Source organism: Oculina patagonica, chromosome 12 (genome assembly GCF_052425735.1).
Source record: "Oculina patagonica isolate OP01 chromosome 12, crgOcupat, whole genome shotgun sequence".
Lineage (NCBI taxonomy): Eukaryota > Metazoa > Cnidaria > Anthozoa > Scleractinia > Oculinidae > Oculina > Oculina patagonica.
The window spans coordinates 6,938,233-6,961,669 of record NC_135769.1 but is presented as its reverse complement, the minus strand read 5'-3'; the positions used below and the strand labels follow the sequence as shown (position 1 = coordinate 6,961,669).

The 23,437-nt window shown below is 39.4% G+C and overlaps 1 protein-coding gene across 3 annotated transcripts in view; it reads right to left on the bottom strand.

Moving 5' to 3' along the window:
• The window catches only part of LOC144631701 (low-density lipoprotein receptor-related protein 6-like), an 84,217-nt gene that overhangs the window by 4,964 nt on the left and 55,816 nt on the right, over positions 1 to 23,437 (bottom strand). The window contains exons 1-13 of one of the 3 annotated variants that reach the window (XM_078490207.1): positions 18,745 to 19,010; positions 18,204 to 18,618; positions 11,284 to 11,702; positions 10,138 to 10,266; positions 9,778 to 9,978; positions 9,136 to 9,331; positions 8,666 to 9,057; positions 7,987 to 8,109; positions 7,360 to 7,750; positions 6,797 to 7,182; positions 1,749 to 1,877; positions 962 to 1,546; positions 78 to 281 (exon numbers count right to left, since the gene is read on the bottom strand). In XM_078490207.1, the coding sequence (XP_078346333.1) occupies positions 78 to 281; positions 962 to 1,546; positions 1,749 to 1,877; positions 6,797 to 7,182; positions 7,360 to 7,750; positions 7,987 to 8,109; positions 8,666 to 9,057; positions 9,136 to 9,331; positions 9,778 to 9,978; positions 10,138 to 10,266; positions 11,284 to 11,702; positions 18,204 to 18,618; positions 18,745 to 18,802 (3,628 nt within the window). In that variant the 5' untranslated portion in view covers positions 18,803 to 19,010. Of the gene's footprint in view, positions 1 to 77; positions 282 to 961; positions 1,547 to 1,748; positions 1,878 to 6,796; positions 7,183 to 7,359; positions 7,751 to 7,986; positions 8,110 to 8,665; positions 9,058 to 9,135; positions 9,332 to 9,777; positions 9,979 to 10,137; positions 10,267 to 11,283; positions 11,703 to 18,203; positions 18,619 to 18,744; positions 19,011 to 23,437 lie in introns of those variants that run through there. The other 2 variants (XM_078490208.1, XM_078490206.1) reach the window with 2 other exon arrangements.

The window sequence follows — 23,437 nt, the reverse complement described above, 5'->3', positions numbered from 1 at the left end:
TAAGTTGCACAATAAAGAATGTATGAAGAGGGGTTAAGAGAATTTGTATGTAAATCAAGCACCAGACATGCCCCTACCTGTTGTCTTCCTTGTATCAACCACTATCACGTCAGACAAGTCATCAATGGCTGCTTGCACCACACGACCGAGGACTTCACCGCTCTTCTTGATTCTCATGACACTGCGAGACATGCCATCAATCCAGTACACATAGTCTTCAAAAACGACTATGCCAACAGCATGTAGCACATTCCAATCCACCAGGGTGGCACGATTTGTTGCTAGAAAAAAACAAGGAAATTCATTAACACTAAACCAATTTGCTGGAAAAGATGAAGGTTCGTTTCTTCCCTTTTTGATCCTCGGTCACAGAAGAGGCTCCAGGGTTACAGGGAACAAAGAAACATGGCCATTAACTTTTTGGGAACAAAAGAAAATTATAATTGGGAACACAGGAGCAAAAGCTTATTTAAGGGATCAGGGAACACCAAAATTTAAGAAATACTTTTAGGGAACACGGGAAAACAAGGAAAATTTGTTGGGAACAAGGATCCATTTTCACAGAAAAAGTTTTGCACTGGACGTCATTTTGAAATAGGGGCGAAAAGCAACTCATAATTGCACTGCTTACAACAAATAGTAGATATATTCTTATTTACTCTATACTAGCTTCCACTAAGGTACCCATAGCAACTGAAGCACTATATGCCCCTTTAAACTGAGTACCAGTCCAACCCTCAAAGTTAAGACCATTTGAGACGCCATCATAACTTAAATTTTGGAGTTGGCCACTAAATTGGAACCGAAGTCGCCTGCCTGGTGAATAAGAATTAGAAAAAGGATTGAAAGCGTGATCTAAATTTAGCGACTAACTTGTTTTATCTGCAACCAAACTTGAGCAGTCGGTGGCCAAATGACCACTAAGGAAAAAAAGACTTTGCGGGTTGCAGTTAATGCGTACCTTTCAGATCACCGTACTCAATCTTCTGCAGATCTGTATCAGTCCAGTAGAGTCTTCTGCCTTTCTTGTCTATTGCCAAGTCGCCAGGAGACTTTGCACTGAACAGCCTCACCTTGTCTGCACCACCCATTGTTGCTTGCATGATGGACTTTTTCACAGGATTTTCGTTAGTGAAGTACATTTGCCCTTTCTCAGAATTCAACACAATAGACCGGGGATACACATCCTTTTCCCAAAACACTACACCCAAGTTTTTCTTGGTCTTCAAGCTGTAAACGTTAATGCTATTGGACACAGTGTCTGTCCAATACAGTTGCTGCCCGTAGGAGTCAATGGCTAGATCATATGGTTCTGCGCTCTCATCCAGTTGAATTAATTTAGCATTGGTACCATTTTGAAATGCGCATCTGATGGTCTTGGTAGAGCCGTCAATCCAGAAGACAAGGTGGCTGTTAATGTCATAATCAATAGCAAGAACATCTGACAGACCACGGACAGGAAGAACAACATCAAGATTGTCTGATGAGTTGAAGAGAATTCGACGAATGTCCTTTTTTGTGCTGTACAGCATAAAAACACGAGGAGCTGCCAATGAAACAAACACAATTTGAGGGTGAAAAGTGCAAGAAAGGAAATAAAAAAGGCACTCTGTGTTTAAGTATTAAAATGGAAAGACAGCTGGTTGAGCTGTAGGACATAACAAATCTATGATGCTAGTTAGAACATAAATGAAACTAGTGCTTAAGGCAGAAGTTAATGCTTCAGCTTACGTAATATGTAAACTCACTTTTGCAAGTTTTATTGTCGATTGCAGATAAAGTGAAGTGTGGTGGGCAGGAACACTCTATTCTGTTTCCAGGTTTAGCAAAACAGAGATGGCTACACCCCCCATTATTGAATGCACAGGGATTCCAACCTGCAAAAGGAGAGAAAGTCATAACAAGTACAGTGGAACCCCGATATAAAGATCCTCGATATAACGATATTCCCGATATAACGATGAATATGTTATGTCCCGGCAATAGTAAAATGTATGGGACAGAACCCCGATATAACGATTCCTCGATATAGCGATATAATTTTACTGCCCACTGCCCCCTTGGCAAATCGTTTTATCGGGGTTCCACTGTAGCATGTGTAGTTGAATCTCTGCTTTAAATGAACAGTTTCCTCAACTAGACACGTTGTCAAGGTTCTGCAACCTACCATAAGTCATTCATTCTTGCTAGTTTTAACTATTTAACAGTAGCTTTGATTCTAACAACATTTGTGGGAGGCGCGGTGGCCTAATGGTTAGCGCGCTCGACTCCGAGTCGAACGGCCCGGGTTCGAGGCCTGGCCGGGGCGCTGCGTTGTGTTCTTGGGCAAGACACTTTACTCTCACAGTGCCTCTCTCCACACAGGTGTATAAATGGGTACCGGCGAATTTACTGCTGGGGGGTAACCCTGCGATAAACTAGCACCTAGTCGCTTAATGCTACGGAAACCGGGATAAGCTCCGGCTGTATGAGCCTCATGGCTCGGACACAGACTTTACCTTATGATTCTAACATTTAAAGACCGTTGATGAAACCCTAGTGTGTGGCCCTTTAAATGAATGCTATCTAGCAGCACTTTCACGAGGAGGGGGACAGGGGGCAGGGGCTCAGAAGAAAAGGGGCGGGAAGCGAAAGAGGGGAGGGTGGGAAGAAGGATTCTTAAGGTGGCAGAAACCGGGAAAAAAAAGAGTAAGATTTTGCAACATTTTGTTATATTTAACAATAGATATACACATACATACATAAATATATGTTATAGATGTTATTAGGGCGATAAATGTTGGAAAAACGTATAAAACTGAATTTTCGGTAACTCTCTGGTACCTTCATCAGAGTTAAAATTGGTTCAGTTTGTTTTGCATAATAAGTTTTTATACGCTGCCGGTCTCTAGGGATGTTCCCAATGCTAAATATACTTGTGGGAAATGCACATGCTCATTCACACAGTTAATGTCCTGGATAGAATGTAGCGCTTCTAGAAAAAGGCGTTGTTGCCTATTGTTGACATTTCTTTCTAAAATTTCTACATAATCCGGATGAATGTCATGGTCTGTTGTTTCCGCGTGAAATCTGATTGCGCTTTCGTTATTAGATCTTGTGCGAGGCTTGTGCTCTGCGCCGCGCGAATTCCATGATCCATTGCTCTCTTCACATGTTTTGCATTTGACTTTGTACACAATTCCCTTGATCTGATTTGTGGCGGGGCGGTCTTTTGGTTTCTTAAAGATACTGCCCAGTGTTTTAACTGGCTTAAAAGTGGTTCTTATGTTTTCTCTGTTAAGTACACGTCGAACTCTTTCGGAAACACCCTTTATGTAAGGGATTGAAGCGTAACCCCCTTTGGACTCTCTTGGCTTTCTTGGTTTTCTGGCTGTACGGCTTCTTGAGCCGAAACAAGGCAACGAATTTTTTTTCCAACATTTTTTTCCCCAACATTTTTAAACCGATTTTAAGATCAGATACAAACTAATTTTTTTATTAAATAGATAGATAGTTGAAATGACACAAAATATGTTTTACAATTCTAATAAGTTAAAAATAATTTCGAGATTACTTAAATTAGTTATATTATTATTATGTTGAGCAAGCATAGCAGCTGCATCTTCCGTCCAACACATCTGTTAGGTTACTGTCCCGAACTGCTTTTTAACCGGGCAGAGACTGGGCCGGGCCCGGTTCATAAATCGCCCGGAATTTTTTCGTGTCGGCAAATCGTTCCAGACCCGCTCGGCCGCTTCCTTGGCCAGGATTCAAAACACGCACTTTTGATATTTACTCGGCAGGAGCTATTAAATCAATCTTCTATTTAAAATTTTATCTAAAACCCTGATTTCTGTTAAGCGTGAAATATATGTGTTAATGTTATTCAAGCGTTTGACTCAAGAGAGTACTGGGTTGCGAAACCGGTGATTGTTTTGACAGGTCCAAACCGCTATGTCAGTCACGCAATGTTTTTGAAGCAAGCTTTACGCATATTAAACTGCTTAAAAAAAGGCTGGTAGCTAGAGCATTTTTGAGCCAGAATAATTCTTTGAAGATACTTTCCGAATTAATCATGTCCATTTTCATCCGTGCACAGTTGAGCCGGCAAAGTCGCGTATCAGAGACGATTGAATGTTTGCACAGCAAAACAATCTTTAATTCTATTTTGATTCTTGATGAAAAAGCTTTACTTCAGTGTTTACTTACACACTTCCCAAGACTTCAGAAAACAAAATGGTAATGTATAGTTTTTCTACGAAGTATGATGGAATTTTTGAAAGGATCCGTAAAGCCAGCAAGTAAAACAAATGGTCTACAAAATGAAATCTTGGTGCCACTGCGGGTAATTTCATTAATTGTAATTAAATTCTACCACGGCATGCAAATCTTCACGGTTTTGAAATTTTCTAAATCTTTAAGCCTTTCAAAATGTTTCTTGACCCCATCTTGAATAAAAATTCATTTGAAACTTTTTTTCATGTTTCTTTCATTTGTTCAAGTTTTAGTTGGGTTTTTAGGCTTTTGAAACGAACAAGATCTATTTATAGATTGAGGCACCGTGTGATGTTTTTGATTACCTTGTTTGTTGTAGTAGTTCGCTCGGCCGCTTTTTTCTGTTTCTTGGCCAGGATTCAAATCCCGCACTCTTGATATTTACTCAGCAGGAGCTAAGATTACTCTCCTATTTAAAATTTTGTCTAATACCCTGATTTCTGTTATTAAAGCGTGAAATGGATATTTTTGTGTTTATATTCAAGCGTTCGACTCAAGCGAGAACAAGAGCGCGAAACCGGTGATTGTTTTGACTAAGCTTTTTTTACGTCAGTCACGCAATGTTTTTGCAGCAAGCTTCTGCTTTTAAAAACGGCTGGCAGCTAAAGCATTTTTGGGCCAGACTCTACTTTGAAGATGTTTTCTGTTTAGCAAGAATTGTGTCCATTTTGTCCATTTTCATCCGTGTACAGTGGGCCGACAAAGTTGTGTGTCACAGACGGATTGAATGTTTACACAACAAAATATAAACCTTGTTTTGGTTCTTGCTCAGCTCAGAAAACAAAATGGAAATGTAAGTTAGTAATATAATAATTTCTACAAACTAGAATGGAATTTGGATCGGTAAAGCCATCGAGTAAAATAATAGACGGCAAAAATAAAAACTTGCGCTTTGGCTAATTTTACGGCTTTAATTTAAAGTATTCAAATTTTTAATGCCATTCAAATGTTTCTTGGCCTCATCTTGAATCCTTTTTTTCTTTTTTCACATTTAGTTGGGATTTTTAACAGCATATGTTATCTAGTACGCGTGATCTAATGCATGCCCTTTTTTAGTCTTTTTATTTTCGTTTGTAATTTTGTTTTGAAGTTTTTCTGTTATTCTTGATATTTATATTTAACTCGTTTTATTTTTATTTAATTTTATTTATGTGACTCGTTTTATTCGAGCAAGAGCCAATACTGTAATTTTCTGGTTACTCCACTCATTTTTGCGAGAAATAAATATATTTTTTGGTTTTTCATTCGAGGGTTTTTAATTTCACTCGGAACCGAACGGCGATGAAGAAATTACCTGTTATGTATCACGCAAGCAAGAACTGGCGTTTGCGTGACTGCTGCTTCCCAAAATGCAGCATATAGGCAGGTTTTTCGATCGAAGAATCAGATTGACTTGAAGAGCTGGCGTGTTTAAAAGCTAAAAAGCTTTCTAATTTTTTATTATTCCTTTTTTGTGTGTGATACATTCTTTTAAAAAACCTTAAACGCTTCTTAGTTTTTAACGAATTATTTCTAATTGTTTGTTTGTTTTGGCCGTAGATCATTTGTAATGCTATTCAACTGTTTGAGTTCATTTATTCAAGATAAGAAATACACAAAACGTATTAAACTTGTGTGTCACAGCTACTCGCCCCTAAACTACTGCTCGGCTGGCGCCATCACAAAAGTGCTGAGGAGGGCGGGGAGAAGGGTTAAGAGTAGAATGTGTTATGGGAAGGAGTAGAGTCGAAAGCTGCAGGGGATGGGGGAGGACGGAGTAGGAGGGGAGATATTCGAAGGTGAATGGCTAAGAAAAGGGGGAATGGGGGGAGGTGGGGGGGGGGGGGGTTTGAATAAAAATCCATGCTTGATTATATCGCGCAACCTTTTTTTCATGGTTTTCTTATCAGAACAGCTGTTCAAAATTTTATGAGTAGCCTGCACTTTGTTAAGTGCATAATAATGATAATAATAATAAATAATAATAATAATATTTATATAGCGCTATTCAGCTAATCTTCCATTATCCTTGGATAAAAACTAAAATCTTAAAATACCGAGGTTATTCATTGTTCAAAAAAATAGGAAGCCTAAGCAGGAATTTGTTCAAGCATGGACAAACAAACCACAGACTTGTGTGTTTCTCAATTAAATGGTATTTTAAAAGTTTTTGCTGCACTTGCCTAATCAAGTAGTTAAACATTAACCGCCCGGTTTTAAGCTTTAAGCTTTAGGCGTCTTGTTTAAATTTACGAAGGCTTGTTTTGTTGCGAAGGTTTTATGGGACAAAGAGGAGAGAATGGCTATCGAAAGGGGCAGGAAGCAAGAGTAAAAAGTATGAAAGTGGAACTAAACCCCCAGTGTCCTCCTCCACTTTCATGTTGTACAAGAACATTCTTTGTTAGCACTTTGATGAATTGCTGTTTACTATACTGTAGAAGGTGGTTCTAACTTTGAATATTTGTTGAATGTAACCCTTGTGTGCAACCGCTGTCTTTAAACCAACCACTGGTAAATAATAAACAGTAAATGTCAATTAATACCTGAACATTGTTGTACAAACCTTCTTGTCTACTGCTGTGAAAAACCAGAATATCCATAATGAAGTCTATGTTGCCCTTAATTTGCGTCCTGCCCATTCCACTGGTTTTGTTAGCACGGTAGATTGAGCTAAGTTTCCAGTCTGCCCAATATATGTAATCCTTGTACTGCGTCAAGGCAAAAGGCATTGGTAGTTCAGTTGCGACAGTTCGCCGATTTGTGCCATTTAAATACGCACACTCGATCACCTTGTTCTCACCATCAACCCAGAATATCAGTCCCAGAGAGAAGTCGATCGTCAAGCCAGTTGGAGGTGTGACGTTGGTGACAACTGTTCGTCTGTTTGAACCATCCAAGTCTGCTCCCTCTATTTTTGGGTCTTCTCCACCATTAGCCCAGTACATATGCCTATAGCAGAAATCAGAGCAACATTTAGTCAAGTCACAGGAAAGCTAAGTAACAGTAAAATGACTGAAAAACGGCAGGGATGGGACCAACACCAGGTGTCCGTCTTAAAGAAGTGTGCATTAAGAGAGAGTTGAATGTACAACCTTTAACATTGCCATTGGTGCCCCGCACACTTACCCCGACACTGGATCAAGAGTCAGTTCTCGCGGCTCCCACAAGTCTTTCCAAATCAACATCTTCCTGTGCTGACCATTCAGCCGTGCCACTTCTATTCTCTGAAGCTTCGAATCCGTCCAGTACAGATTCTTGGCTATCCAATCAACTGCTAAGCCATCAGGAAAGTCTAAGTCCACCATAATCAAGTGCTCTATGCTACTGCCGTTCAGGAACGCTCTACTTATTGACTTAAGGGGCACATCTGTCCAATAAATCTGCATGTCATGAACACTGAAGTCAAGAGCGTTTGCTTCTTTCACACCAACCAAGGGAATTTTCATGTCATTATTGGTGTCAAGAGATATTCTCGTGATGCCCTCAGGATTGGAGAACAACAGGAATGCTTCTGGTACTGCAATAAAAACGACAAATTAGACTATTAATTTTACTTTCCTGGTCACAAAAGTGTAAGTGCAGTGTTTTCGATAGGACCAGGCAGGTATTTGTTGTGGATTGCTAGCTAAAAAAAAAATTCATGCAGCTTCCTATAAAGTGAAAATGTTTTCGGCCTGTTATAACATAAGAATATAATATAAGAATGTACTTCCGCTTTGAGATGACGTTGTAAATAAATTTACAAGTACTTACAGATACAATTTTTCTTGTCAGCAAGCAACTCCATCCCTTTTGGACATTCACAGTTAACTCCCGAAGGCCTGTATAAACACAGGTGACTACAACCTCCATTGTTACGCTGGCAGGGATTAGAACCTAGGGTAGAAATGCACAAATTAGGTACAGACACGATAAAGATGAAATGTTATTCAAGCGTGCAACAAAGAAATAATCTGAGTCTCCAACTGCAATCGAACCCATGGCCTCCAAGAGAACTGTTGGGTGCTTTAACCAACTGAGCTATGAGAGACTCGGATGAGCTGGGCAATTTACTAGATTCATTATGTAGGTAGGTACACTCAAAAGAGATGCAGATACAAAGAAGCTGCCTTCTAAATACACTGATCATATTGAAGATTAATTGTTCGACAACGACACGAGCATGGGACAAAGAAAAAATCTGAGTCACCGACGGGAATCGAACCCAGGACGGCTAGTAAATGGCCCAGCTCACTACGAGTCTCTCGTAGCTCAGTTGGTTAGAGCACCCAGCCGGTATTTGGGAGGCCTTGGGTTTGATTCCTGTCAGGGACTCGGATTTTTTCTTTGTCCCATGCTCGTGTCATTGTTGAACAATTCATCTTCATTATTTATTACCGAGCTTAAAATTTATCATATTAATTATTTACTACACTGATCATCTTTTTCTTACCATAAGTAAGGTTAAGGTTGACAGCTTTTAATCCCATCAAATCAGGCACACCGTCGATTATGATTTGTCTGTTGTCACGAGTTTTCTTGTTCACACTCTCTATAGCTCTTCTGTGCCAGTCTGTCCAATATAAACGATCACCGAGAACAGTAAAACCAAAGATATGTGGCAGTTTGTCATCCAGAACTACTCTGCGATTACTCCCATCTAAATTCATGACCTCAATCTTGTCCAGCTTGGCGTCAGCCCAGTAGATATTTTGAGAAAGATAATCAATAGTGATACCATTTGGCCACGCAACAGATGTGTTGACCAAGGCAACTCGGTGACTGCCATCAAGTCCTGCTCGTTCAATCTTTGGATGTTTTCCCCAGTCAGTCCAATACATATGCCTGTGAAAGACATGATTCCCAAATTTAGGTACGATACAAAATACAGTACAAAATAGGCAAAGAAAAAACTATACTTACCCATTAGCCGGATCCAATGTTATTGCTCGAGGTTCATCAAGATTTTCACTGATAAGAACTTTTCTTGACGAGCCATTCAGCCTGCTGACTTCAATTCTATCAGTGCTTGTATCTGTCCAGTACAAGTTTCGCGCCACCCAGTCAACTGCGATGCCGTCAGGATGTTTAACGTCACTTGAAACTATCACCTCGTCATCTAAAAAACAAAACAAAAACAAGATGCTATGGATATTATACTGGGGCTCTACATACTTTTGCCTGCTACTTATATGTATTTGTGCAGCTTGCATTAGATTGTGAAACGCAGAGTTTCCTTTTTTCGCTTTCCTCTTTTTTCAAGGTGACTTACAGGTGTATGTGAGTATTTTCTAGAGTAATGGTGCCTGGTGCCTGTCCCTCAAAGCAATGAATGGTTACTTGAAAGATATTGCTAGAGTCTTGCATGGCCCCACCATCCTTCCATATTGCTGATATAATTGGTTTTATTCGTTATGACCTAAATTATTATTGATGAAAAATCTAGGAAGCACAAAGTTTGTCTGAATTTGCCTCTACCTGACACAACCTAGATCTTAACGTCTTGAAAGAAGTTGATTGGTTATGACAAGCCATCAAACAGTAATGCAATCACAATAAGCCTACCAGATCCATTCATTCGGCATCTCTTTATTTCACGTTTCTCTACATCGCTCCAATACACAAACTTATCAACTGGATCAAAATCAATGGCAACAGCATGTTTAATACCAGAAACTGGCACAACTACATCAGTACGATCAGGTGTGTCAAGCGATATGCGGCGCAGATCATCTTTCCTTGCCAGCAACAAGAATTGTACAGGAGCTGTGAAAGAAACATATTCAGTCAGTGGATAAATAATATAACTCTGGGACTACATGAGGATGTTCACTTTACTTAGTACAGCAAGCACTAACCTCTAAACAAAAGAACCAAGCAAAAAATGAAAGCAAAACTTTTTTGTCAAACGCCATCTACATGTACCTTGCTCACACGTTTTGCCATCAGACAAAAGCTTCACACCAGTTGGGCACGCACATGAGTGACCACGAGCATTCAACAAACACAGATGGCTGCATCCTCCGTTAGTGGTGGAATTACACGGGTTTTCACCTGTTTAGACAAGAAATTTCATGTAACTCAGTAAAGAATTTCCAAACAGTGGAATATGGAACCCTAGACGTGCGCATTCCAATGCATTCATCTTGAAAACCACTTGTTTTTCTTAGCATTTTGTGGTAAACATGTTGCAGGCCCGCAGGCTGCCCAGCTCTTTTTCAAGAAAAAAACAAAGAAAATGACAACCGTGATGGAGGTTTGGAAACCCGACCTTAATTAGCATAGCTTTTTACGATTTTATTTCTACGTTTTTGTTTTGATTGAGAAGAAATAAGTCAGAGTTTCATCGGCTATCCAAACACCTCGAATTTTGTCAAAAATACTCCGCTGTACGTCGTATTTTTAACTCTCTTCTCGGTTTTTGGTCGTGTTTGAATCCAGGAGAGGCTCTCCAATATATGAGCTAAATAGGTATGGGCCGCTGTAAAGGGTATGGTTTTCAAGCAGTTTCATGGATAGGGTATAGGAATCAGACAGTTTTGATCTAGAAAAGGGTGGCAATTGCCAGAAAACTGGATGGTGGTATAACGATTTAAGTCCAGAATAGGAATAGAAACTCAGAAGAGAAAGGGGCTTTCCTAAACGTACATAAAATCATCGCGCCATTGTTGTTGACAGATGGTTTTCCAATAAAACACTGATAGTGATACAGTTTAAAAAAAACGCAAATCTGGGATACGGTAAGGATTTTATGGTGTGCAGTCTAGTATAGGGTTGCAAAATTAGCAAAATCAACTGAACTTGGTCTGGTATAAGGTAAGTCGACTCTCATAGTCCCAGCGGCACACCCCCACCCAAAAATGTACAGGGTGCTCCCCCCCGGTTTGGATATTCCGATGAAACACTGTTGCTCGTGTTTGATATACAGTACTTTGCCAATACAATGCCATCAATAGTGGAACGATTTGACACCGTGTACCAGTACTTTGCCAATACAATGCCATAAATAGTGGAACGATTACTGTGCTCTGTGTTAATGCAATAATCAAACTGAAAGAGACTGAAACTTACCAGGTCTTTGCAACTGTCTTGTCGGCTCAAACGCGTGGATATCCATCGGAGAGTCAGCATTTGACCAAACCATTTGACACCGTATACCAGTATTCTTGTTTGAAGAGTGAATGCCTCTGGTTTTCCAATCAGTCCAATAAATTTTGTTCTCATATAACGTCATAGCAAATGGATGACCCAATACACATTGACTGGGCATAGCAGTTTTGATTATTCTCTGACGATTTGAACCATCGTAATTAGCCCTAGCTATATAAAACAATTTTGCATCAGTCCAGTATATTTGTTCTGTACTGTAGTCTATTGTTAGCCCATTGGGCCATTGGATGTCCTGTCGGATGATAGCTTGACGATTGGAGCCGTCCATTTCAGCTCTCTCTACTTTGGGTTCTTCACCCCAGTCCGTCCAGAACATGACCCTACAAAAATGGAGTTAGAAACCGTGAGAATTTCTCAAGATGACATATAAGGTACATGTTCACTGCTCAGTGTTTTACAGAGGCATACCGCGTCATTCCGAATCTACTCAATGGCACAACTTAAGAAAAGTGCGCGCTCTGATTGGTTAATTTAAGGTAATTCCCTAGAAATAGAACTGCTCATAGATTTCCAATTAAACTTTGCCAGTTGGTTGTTTACCTTAAGGAAGTTAAATTTTGAAATAAAAAAGGGGGGTCACCGTATTCGTTTAGGAGCAGGGAGACCTTGTATTTACCATATAATTCCTTATATTTCCTTTGCAAGTACTGCTGAAAGTACACGTTTTCGGTGATAATGTATTATTCTGCCATAGAAATTGATCTGTATTCATTTTCTAGAAAAATTGATCGCTACTTTCGAACTAAGAGAAAAAAATGATAGGTCACCGAACTCGTTTACGAGAAAACGTTGATTTCTCTCTCGCGCGAGCCAAGCCGCATAGAAAAAAGCCGCCATTTTGTTTATGTGCGCGCGCTAATTACGCGTAAAATTCTGCGCAGTAAGGATGCGCAATGCAATACTAGGGAATCACCTTAACGTCTACTATTTGCCCATGGGTGTAAGCTGACGTATGCCTTTAACCTGAGCGCGCGCGCTGATCTGATGCGATACGGCACAAGAAAGTGCTACTACTTCACGAGTATTTACATATTGTCTCGATTTTCCTGCAAGGCGACTCTTACGCTTCCTTCGTGCTTAGTAACCTCCCGTGTACATCCATAACTTAATATGTACGCTATGGCGTTTGCCATATGTTAAATTAAACCGCGATAGAGCAACTTTGATTTTTAGCACCGAAATTGCTTTGTCACCTTGGTGGAAGCAATGGCGGACAATTTTGTCGCGGGATTTTAAGAAGGTCTCATCTTTTTCGTGCGATTCCGGCGAAACTTTAACGGTTATTACGGATTATTTTATTGGAGCTGGAAGAATAATACCTAAGCCAGTCATATGTCAAGTTCTGAACTAAGGGAAGCGATTTTTCTCTCAAAACTAGTCGATTGAAATCATGCTATATGGTAAAGGGTTGTTTGGCGCAAGCGTTCGACGTCGATGAAAATTTGCTCATTTCTTGACAAACAAGGATCAGTACTGTAGATTATTTTTGCATAGAACGTAAGTTCGATAGCTGAACTTTAAAGGAGAAGTTCACTCCAGAATGGTCATTTATTTTCTTTACGCCAATAAAAAGTTTATACAAAAATATGTTATTCACCAAAATTTCAGCTTCCAACGAGCGCTTAAACCCTACGAAATCTTTCTCTAAAGTAGCCCAAAATTCGACAACTGAACGCCGCCATCTTGGAGCTAGTAATGTATGCGTGACGTCAAAGAGCTCAGCCTGAAGTTTGAATACTCAAAACTCCTTGTTTTGTTTTGTTTGTCAAAATGCCTGTTTGTGCAGCTCCATGTTTTTCAAACAGAGCTCCAAGAGATACAAAAAACCTTTCACCGTCTTTCAATATCAAAAAGAAAAAATGCTCACGAATGGATTATAAGAATGGGCAGAAACGAAAAATTCCTGGCAAAGCGGAAATAAATATTTGTGTGTTCCGAAAACTATACGGAAGACTGCTTCGAAGAAGATCACAGATACAGTCTCCTGAGTGAAAATGCCCACAAAAAAAGAAAAAGGCAGACGCAATACCAACCAATGTTACGATTATGCTATTTCACTTTTTTACTTTATTTCATGGAGGATTTTTAATCAACCAGAGAAACTCTCTGTTGTTGTTGTTGACTTCGTCGTATTTTCTCGATTAAACGCGGTTCCCCGATTAAACGCCGGCTTCGTATAAACGCCGGGTCAAAACTGCTAACTTTTAAATAAACCCTGGGGGCGTTTTATCGAGGTCCCGGCGATTATTTGTGGTCAAGCAAACAAGTAAATATATTACTTTCAGTAGCACTGCTACGACAAACTGGTACGGTCTGCTACTTTGGTAATTTTTTATAATGTTCGAGGAAACGTCCGGCGTAAAATAACTAGGATGGATGCTATAAACAAAACGAAACAGCAATGTTCGCGTTCATGTCGTCATGACTGACGCGAACAGTGGAGGAGGACGTTTATTACCGCGAAGGACATTGGCGACATTGCCGTTTATGGATTTATTGGTTGTTTATGTTTTGTTTGTCACAAATCTTGATTGCAACATGCACGTACCGTATGCAATACTGCAACATTGGTATCATGATCATCCTCGGAGACCCAGAGACAGATTGTCGAGCGGGACGACCAGAAAAATCGAGGGTCTCAAAGCATAGGAAATAATAGATCAACCCGAAAAAGTTGCAGAAAATTGCGCTTCGATAATGAACTCGATCGGACCCCGATTTAACGCCGGAACACACAAATATTTGTGTCCGCTTTTGAGCAATTGTTCTTTAAATATTGAAAGACGGTGAAAACAGAAATACCTCTTTTTGTATTTCTTGGAGCTCTGTTTAAGCAAAATGGAGCTGCACAAACAGGCATTTTGACAAACAAAAGCCAAAAAACAAGGAGTTTGAAGTAATTCAAATTTTCCCGCTCAACTTCAGGCTGAGCTCTTTGACGTCACGCATACATTAACAGCTCCAAGATGGCGGCGTTCAGTTGTCGAGTTTTGGGCTACTTCAGAAAAGGATTTCGTAGGGTTTAAGCGCTCGTTAGAAGCTGAAATTTTGGTGAATAACATATCTTTGCATAAACTTTTTATTGGCGTAAAAAAAATTAATGGCCATTCTGGAGTGAACTTCTCCTTTAAGAAAAGTACGGTGGGCCCGGGCGGGCCCCGCCGTTTTAACGGTCAAATTTGGACTTGAAGTTGGGGTTTTTTCCTTGATATGTCACTTAGTTCTCTTCCATTTCGCGGCATTTTGCGGGAGTTGATGGTGTGATTTCTGTCGATGTTCTTACAGGACAAGGGCTTAATTTGGTACTCCCGTTGTGTATTTATATTTTAATGTTCACGTGCCATTTTTGTTATCGTCGTGTTTATATCATCTTTTGTTTGGCCGATATTTGGCAAGTCGGAGCGATTGCCCAGCCACAGGCAGTTGAACTATAATGCTCCCGCAGTCGACGAATAATTATCCTTCGTTCAACATGCTTTACACATCTATTACACTTATCGGCTTCGCGCAACACGCTTTAGTAAGAACGAGAAATTTGCATGTACTCCACTTATACTTCGCGCACCCGCTTTAATTAAGAACGAAAAATATTCAGTATTCCACTTATCCTTCGCGTAACATAAACAATGAAAAATATGCATGTACTCCACTTATCCTTCGCGCAGCACGCTTTAATACAACGATAAATATACATGTGTTCCACTTATCCTTCGCGCAACTCGCTCGAAGAACTAGAAATATGCATTTGTTCCACCTATCTATTCAAGAAGAAGAATATTAAGTGTTTATATCATCATTTTGTTTGGCCGATACTCGGCATATATATCAAAACGGCCTTTGGGCCCTCCAAGTAAAACAACTCAGCGAAAATCCATCAAAAACCACGATAGGGCGAACTGCGTTGCCGGGCCAGCAGTACATCGACGTACTTCATTCATTACTCGACATTTCTGAAAAGCAAAGCGCCAAAGATAAGTTCAATTTTAGCCCGTTTACTTCGATCACAAACGTGCTAGAATCGAATAATATTTCCAATAGTCGACCAACCGCGATGTTTCGAATCCAAAATATGAGTTGTTCCGCCGTAAAATTTCACCTTTATGAATCCAGCAATACGCATCTATGATCATCTATAGGTGCTACTAGGCTCGCGAAAGATTTGATATGGATTTCCTCCGATATTTCTTTCAGCATTGGAATATCTTCGCACCGCGAGGAGATGTTTACCGATCGGCGATCAGACGATAATAAGTGCAATTGAAAATTTCTTCCGGCATGCTTTGCGAGTCGTGTCCAACACCGCCTGACCATCGTCTGTGATTCGTTAAGAAAACTTGCGCCATCTACGAAACGTTACCAATCAGATGCAAAATCAATACCAATTGTGACTTATTCCACTCTACGGAAAAAGATGGCAACTGCTGCAATAACCCATAACTCTAAGCACATGAAAACCCTAAAAACGTTCATGAAAACGCACAGAAAAGCTCTAAAAACTTCAACCCAGCATGGACATTGTTGTTAGTACAGGAACGTATTTCGCATAAACATGGCTTTCTCAGTGTGCCCTACTGGCCGTGTTAGGTTCGCATGGTAAAATGTACAGCTGCCATCTTTTTTCGTACGGCGGATTGGTCACTCGCATTTTTCTGCGTATATTTTGTCCGTGTTTTCATTTGCTGATTGCGTTGTTTGCATTTGCCGATTGCTCCAAAAGCTTCGCTTGTAGTCGAGAGATATGCTTCTCTAGGACGACGTCCTATCTCTCAATTGGTTGCCAATACAAGAACATAGACAACTGAATTTACTAAAACTTGCACACAAAGCTTTGTATAGTCCCTTTTGGCCGGAATATTTATATTTAACTGTTCACAATCCGTTCAGAAACTTAAGATCAAACAGTGGTATTCAAGTAGAAATCCCACTGATATCTAACACCTTTCAAGATCATGCCGCTACCCTATTTAACAAGCTTCCGACAGACCTTAGAAACACTGCGGACCACGATTTTTTTTTACAGGGAAGATAGGAAGATAAGCGCTTTCTATTGAAAAAAGCTAAAGCCACAAATTGATCTCCTCTAGGTTTCATAATGTATATAGTATAGTATAGTATAGTATAGTATAGTATAGTATAGTATAGTATAGTATAGTATAGTATAGTATAGTATAGTATAGTATAGTATAGTATAGTATAGTATAGTATAGTAGAGTATAGAGTTATATAATGATTATACAGTTTTAATTGTAAATATATATTTTTGTGTTTTTATTTGTTAGGGTTAGGGTTAGTTTGGTAAATGTAGAGCTACACTGTATAAATGTAACCAGTAAAACCATTATTTGAAGTGAATATATGAAATTCATATATTTGTACTGCGGATATACATTTAAAGCAAATGAAAGATCATCGCAGTAATGTACTCAACTTAAGCAGTTGAGAAAAGCAAGCCTAACAAACATTCAGGCTTTTAGGTACAGCGGAGTTTTCAAATTCTCGAAACTTCCGACAACTCAAACCCAAAGTCGTTTCCTTTGGATTTGCCCCACTCGGTCGAACAATGCAATTTTACTCCCTATTTCTCGAATTCGAGCTCGAGAAACAGGATTCCACTGTATTTCTGCACCAATGTGGCAATTTAAAGGGACACGTGTCACGAGAAATCTTCTAAGTTAAAGTGTAAAGCATCCTAGAATCACGCGGATGAACAACAAAAAAAGGCATGAAATCATTCTCCAAGATGTAAATAAACCGCAATCAATGATTTTTAAGAAATTTTTTCGAGGTAAAACCGTCAAACTTGAAAACGTCGGGCCGACGTTTTCAAGTTTTACGCCACTTTTTTCCTACCAGTCTGTAACCAAACCAAGTTTTAACAATTTTCAGGACTTGTAAAATACGTTTAAGCAAGGCTAGGCCACTATGAGTGGATTTACAACTCATACCAACACCTTCATGAGATTTTCAAATTGCACTAAATCTTGGTGATACTGCTCCTTAAAGGCGGTATAGATATTTTCATTTCCTTTCTATTTTTTTATTTAGAGCAAAACTCTATTTGGGTCCTTTAGATTTGGTCCTGTCATCCTGGCTTTTAAACGGTTCTACTCTGCAGTTATTCTTTGAAACAAGGAATGTTTTTTTGCTTACAATAATAAGTTGTTCTTTATTCATTTTTTCCTCTCGGGTTAAAAGGTTAATTGAAAGATCGACTCTATAGTCAACACAAAGCAACACCGACAAGGTTTATACAATATTCGCGTATTGAGCAGGTTTTAATTGGCTTGATGCCCACGATCACTAGAGGAGCCAGGGATCTTTGTGACTCGATTGTGCACTTTATTGTTTTAACACCGAAAATTACTGAACTTGAGGGCTTGAGCATGAGCACAAAGTTTCTCGACTGTCCACCTTGGGTTAACAAACACTGCATGAAATTTTTATATAAACTAAACATCTTCACTTTGGCAGTTACTATTTTCTGGTTCAAAATTCTGTTCCACATTCTTTGGACCAGTAATGAAATTCAATGAAATTTATGGCACTCCAAAGACAAAAGAATTAAGTTACTATAAGAATTAAAATTTGTACGAGATTTTGGCAGAAATGACCCCTCATATCTTTACTGTTCTTAGGTCGACAAAATATGTCGAAGACTACTGAGCTAAAAGATATGTTCAAATGACCGCAAAGTTCTGATGCGCCCCAAATTATAAGCTGTTTAGTCAAAGAAAAAAAAAAAGGTATTATGTTCCGGAAATACTAAACGTTTTTAGCTAAAGCAATAGCAATGACAACCTATTAATAATTGTCACACTTACCCTTTGAGCGGATCTACGGCAATAGCCCTTGGAAGTCCCAAGTCCTTCCGGAAAAGAACTTTCCGATAAGATCCATCAAAATTTGCAACTTCAATTCTATTTGTTTCCCAGTCAGAATCTGGACAGTCAGTCCAATACAGCTTTTTCGCTATCCAGTCTACAGCCAATCCCTCAGGTTTCTTCAAACCCACCGAGATCACATCCTCGACTTTTCTTGTGTCTGCTGTGAAACGAATTCGCTTGATTTTCTTCAAGCTCGCATCGGTCCAAAACACAAATCTTTCCGCAAAGGAGAAATCCACAAAGATGGCATCATTGAGGTCATCCACTACTATAGTTTCATTCTGGTCCTGGCTGCTTGTCCTAAAGATTCTTATATCTTTTCGGTTGGCGTATAGAAACCTCTGAGAATAGGCTGTGGACGATGAAAACAGAATAAATAAAGGGGCTGGTATTTTAAAATACAGCCAAAAAAGCCCGAAGTGACACAACATGACTATCGTAAAATATTTAGCAAACTAACATCAAGTTGTTGACTCACCGGACGGGGTGATGCACAGAACTACCAGAGCGATAAGAAGACGAGGCAAAAGTTTCATGATTACTCAACATCCAGAGCAACAACACGATTAACCTGCGATCAGGCTTCTTTTTTTTTCGCGGCGGAGGGAAGGCGAAAAAAGGAAAGCCTGATACAATTACTTATCAAGTCGTCTGCCGCCCCCTAATTAAAGTGTCTGTCAACGCCGGAATGTCGGCGATGCCATCATTTCAGATAAGAGATAAGCGTGAGCTTGCAGCAAAGGTTGTTAATTATCTTTGAGAGTAGTGTCTCGGTTGGTGAAGGTACTGTCTGCTTTGTGAAAATTAAGTTAAACACAGGCCTGCACAAAATCCCCTGAACCTTTTGTGGTCGTGTCGCATCATTCAAACGTCTTCAAATTATATTTTTACTGATCAGCGGGTTTTAAAAATTTGTTTTCAGCAAAGGCTGATTTTGTTCAAGGCTCCAACGCTCTGGACAAAATTGTCAGATCCGACATTTCAAGGTCGTAGTTTACGTTACTGGCACGATGTGGCCCGGGAATGTTGTGATAATCTTCGACACCATTGTCGAGAGATTACGCTCTTGTCGCATCCCGTCGAAAGCACCGCCAAAACATCTTTTCTTTCACAAACTATTCGTTGAATACACTCCCTTTGTTCATGAAAGTTTTAAGGCGCGATATTTTTGGACCGGAAGTTATAATCGAACTCAATTAACCAATTAGGATAGAGTTTAAGGTTGCCTTTTGTTTCCTGACTAATCAGAAAAAAGTCCAGATTCTGGACTTTTTACAGACGACGCGACAAGTAAATGTATCAGGCGTTCATTTTTCTGTTGAGCGAGAAAAATAACGCCTGATCGCAGGTTACAACACGATCTGCGATTATGCTTTGAAGAAATAACCTTTTATTCCTCTCAGATGTGACCCCGGGCGGCCCGGGGGTGTGACGTCAACTGTATATCAACTGTCTGGCGGAATGTTTAAGAGATGACTTCTCTGAGAGCAAAAATAACTGAGTAAGGATTGTGCAGTGCACGTTTGAAGCACGTTCACCTTATAGAGCGATGAACGTGTTTTGGATATGCCTGAAAAAGTATTTTGATAAGGAGTTAACACTAAAAGCTTTGTTTGCATGACCAAGCGTTTGTAAAGTTTTGTTTGTTTCGAATTTTGACAGGAAGTTTTAACTAACCTTCACCCTTGCAATGGCGGGAAGTATCACTTTCAAGTTCCTTTGCAATTTAGGCCGAAAAAAGAAAACAGCAACCTCTTATAATTGTATGTGTTACTGGCAAAAGTTGATCCACTTGCAATGTGACATACCTAAATGTTTATACATATGTTGAGTGTAAAAGGGCAAAGAACTGTTTTGAGGCTAAATGCTACACTCGCTTCTTAAAAACGCGTCCCTTCAGTTTTTCTTTGTACTTCGGAGTTGTCTGCAGTATTTGTACAAGTATCTAGCGACTTACAGAAATAAACTGGATAATTTTGATTGCAGTTCTATTCTGTGGAGGTAAGATAGAACTGGCCTAATCCCAAGGCGAAGGCGTTCTCCTCCTCTCTCAGGTAGGGCTTTCCACAAGTTGCTCGAGATTTCCCAAAAAGTTGCTCAAAAGTTGCTCCAAAAATCCAAAAAGTTGCTTCTGATAATAAAAGTTGCTCGCAAGTTGCTCTAAAAAATCCAAAACGCTGCTTCTAATCAAGAGAATTTCTCTATAATTTCCCTTCGACGGTAAATTTTCTATGCAGTTTTATGAAATTTTACAGCAAAACAAGTATCTAAATAACATATTAAGGGAAAAATTTGTTAAATAACAAAGTTTTCTATAACTGAGAAAAATCGTGAAGAAATCTATGACGACGTGTTTAATGACGAGTTTTGTAATTTTAAGCCTGAATGAGCCGAAAGTTGACGTCGTCAGATGTTTCTCGGAAATCTTCGGCGAACTTCGTCAATCTTCGGAAACGTTCGTATTGCCTTTGAACAACACTCGGATAATCTTCGGAGATCTTCGGTCTGAAAATTGCTCAAAATGCAACAAGTTGCTCGAGAGGAAGAAAGTTGCTCGAAGGGGAAAACGTTGCTCGAAACATGAAAAGTTGCCAAAAAGTTGCCGAGAAACTTGTGGAAAGCCCTACTCTCAGGCGAGTGCGAGGTTGACTTAAGGGCCTGGGAAAGGGTTGGCGTCATTCGGTGATGTCACGAAATTTCGCGCCAAATCTGTAAGCAGGAAGGGAACGCCTGGGTACTAGGTTGAGATAGAACGTTTTGTGTTGTAAAATGTTCGTGCAGTGATTTTGAGCTTCAGGTTGTAACCCTTAAATAAGAATATGCAGAAAGTAGACTGCAGCTGTCTTAGTGAGCCTAATAAGAAATAGGGTAATCGGTAATATTATATATTAAATTAATTGATTAATTTATTTAGAAGAAAAAATTCCCTACTTACAATAAGTGGCAAGGTGGCCTCCAGAAACCTCCAGGCATCGTTCAAGATAGGTATCTTCTTGATAATCATTGCTATCGACCAAATCTAACTAACAAAAGATCAGGTCGGCTTGTCTGAACCAACCGTGTCAAGGAACAGAGAACTACCTAAGTACTAGGGCTCGAAGGGAACGACACTCGGGACTGTAGTATTGGCGGATTGTTGTGGGAAATCTCACAAATATGCTGTTCCCTAAAGAAACACTGAATTTTATTTACCGTTCTTTTTCATGGGTAAAACGTTGTGGTTTTTGCTAGTTTTACAAGTATTGGTTTTGTTTTGCCTATTTATAGGTGTAAGTTTACAAGATCGACGCCACATACCAAGAGCACGTATTTTACTCCTTTACTGACCTTTGCCTGTAAATCACAACTTTATTTCTATCTCCCAGGAAGAACGAACAATTGTAATAAGAAAATACGAAAATCTGAACGGTTGGCACCAAATTAGTGTATCCCCTTCCGAGAAGCTGCAGCAAACAGTGAAACACGGAATATTATAAAGGTTTTTGAAAAAGTGCCTCAACAATTATTAAAATATTGCGGAATCACGAGATGCTTAAGCAAAATGTCAGTTCAGTTACTACTTTAATCTGCAAAATAAAGTGATTTTCACGAAGGTTTGATGAATTAAATTGAATAACCTCAAAGAAACCTTTAACTTGTACCAATTTTGAGTTGATTTATATAAATTATACCGCAAAAACCCACTCGGCTTTTGACCCAGAAACCCCCAGGTTATAGACTCGTCTGACGTCTGACGGCAGTAGCTCCCGTAAGGGATAGTCATACCCAGATGTTAGGGTACCCTTTACTTATTACAACCTTGGTAAAGAAAGTTCACTTTATTGTTTGCCAAGAGTTCTTGTTAATTATGGAGGCATTGCCCAGTACACTACATAGTTAATAAACCATCGTTATAAGCGCTGAGGATTCTTCGATGCTCTAATGAACTAAACTAATTAAATTTTTACAGCCTTTAGAATTTTTGGCACTTAAACTGTTTTAAAAAACTTAACTCAGTTTCTATCCGCTCTCATTATAAAACAACAACAACAACAACAAAAGTTTATTTTTACCCCGATAAAAATTACATGACGGAGATAAGAAAGTACATACAAACAAGTAATTGTTAACTAAGGTATCTTAAATTACTCTCGTAGTGTTTCGAAAGTAACCGACCCTCTTATTTTACTTGTGGATTAGCAGCCTTTTCCTATCACTACTTTGGTAGGGTCGCTTTTTTCGAGGGGGGAGGGGGGGGGGGGGGGGGCTACTTTCGGGTGGCCAAATCATACAGCGTCTTTTTGGCCGATCCTCTCTAATATAATTGTGCAAAATGTGCCAAATGTGCTTTGCAGACTTAAACGACAGATTCAACCCCGGTAACTCGAACTCTAAAGGAAAACTAAAAACAGGTCGAGTTTGCGGGGTTTCGAGTTATCGGAATCGATTAAATATTCAAGTTGCTATGTTAATAATTGATAGTTTAATGATTTTTCAGCACTTCAGTATACAGTACAGTCCAAATTGAACTTATCTCGTCAGAAACTTTAACACGATCATAAATTCTTATGATAAGAGTAAAAATTGGCTGTTAAATACGTGATCTGTTCGTTGCTATAATCAATGGGCATCCGTGGCGGGTTGCAAGAACCGGAATTCGAGTTATCAGGGTAAATGTGGCCCAAATTTTGATCAAGGAAAACAAAATTTTGTTCGAGTTAGCGGGGTTTTCGAGTTATCCGGGTTCTGGTTAACCGAGTAAAAATGACTGAAAAGTGGGGTCAAATCCAAGGGAAATGGAAGTTAGTTTGAGTTAGCGGGGTGTTCGAGTTATCCGAGTTCGAGTTACCGGGGTTCTACTGTATTAAATTTAATTTTCTAGTTTAATTATATATTTTAATTTTTATCATTTTAATCACATTCTAGATTTAAAATTTTTTCATTCTTGAACGACTTTCTACGATCAACTTAAACGAGAATTGTGCAATGAATAGTTAAGGCTGGTTTTCACCGCGCATAAGCACAAGCTCAAGCACCTGCGTAAGGCGAACGAGCACATTCATTATTCTTCTTATGCTGTCCTTACGTGCCATAAGCACGACCATAAGCACAAGAGAGCGAACAATTATTATGCTTACCGTATTTACTCGAATAGGCGCCGCGGCGCTTATTAAATTTTTCAAGCCTCAAGT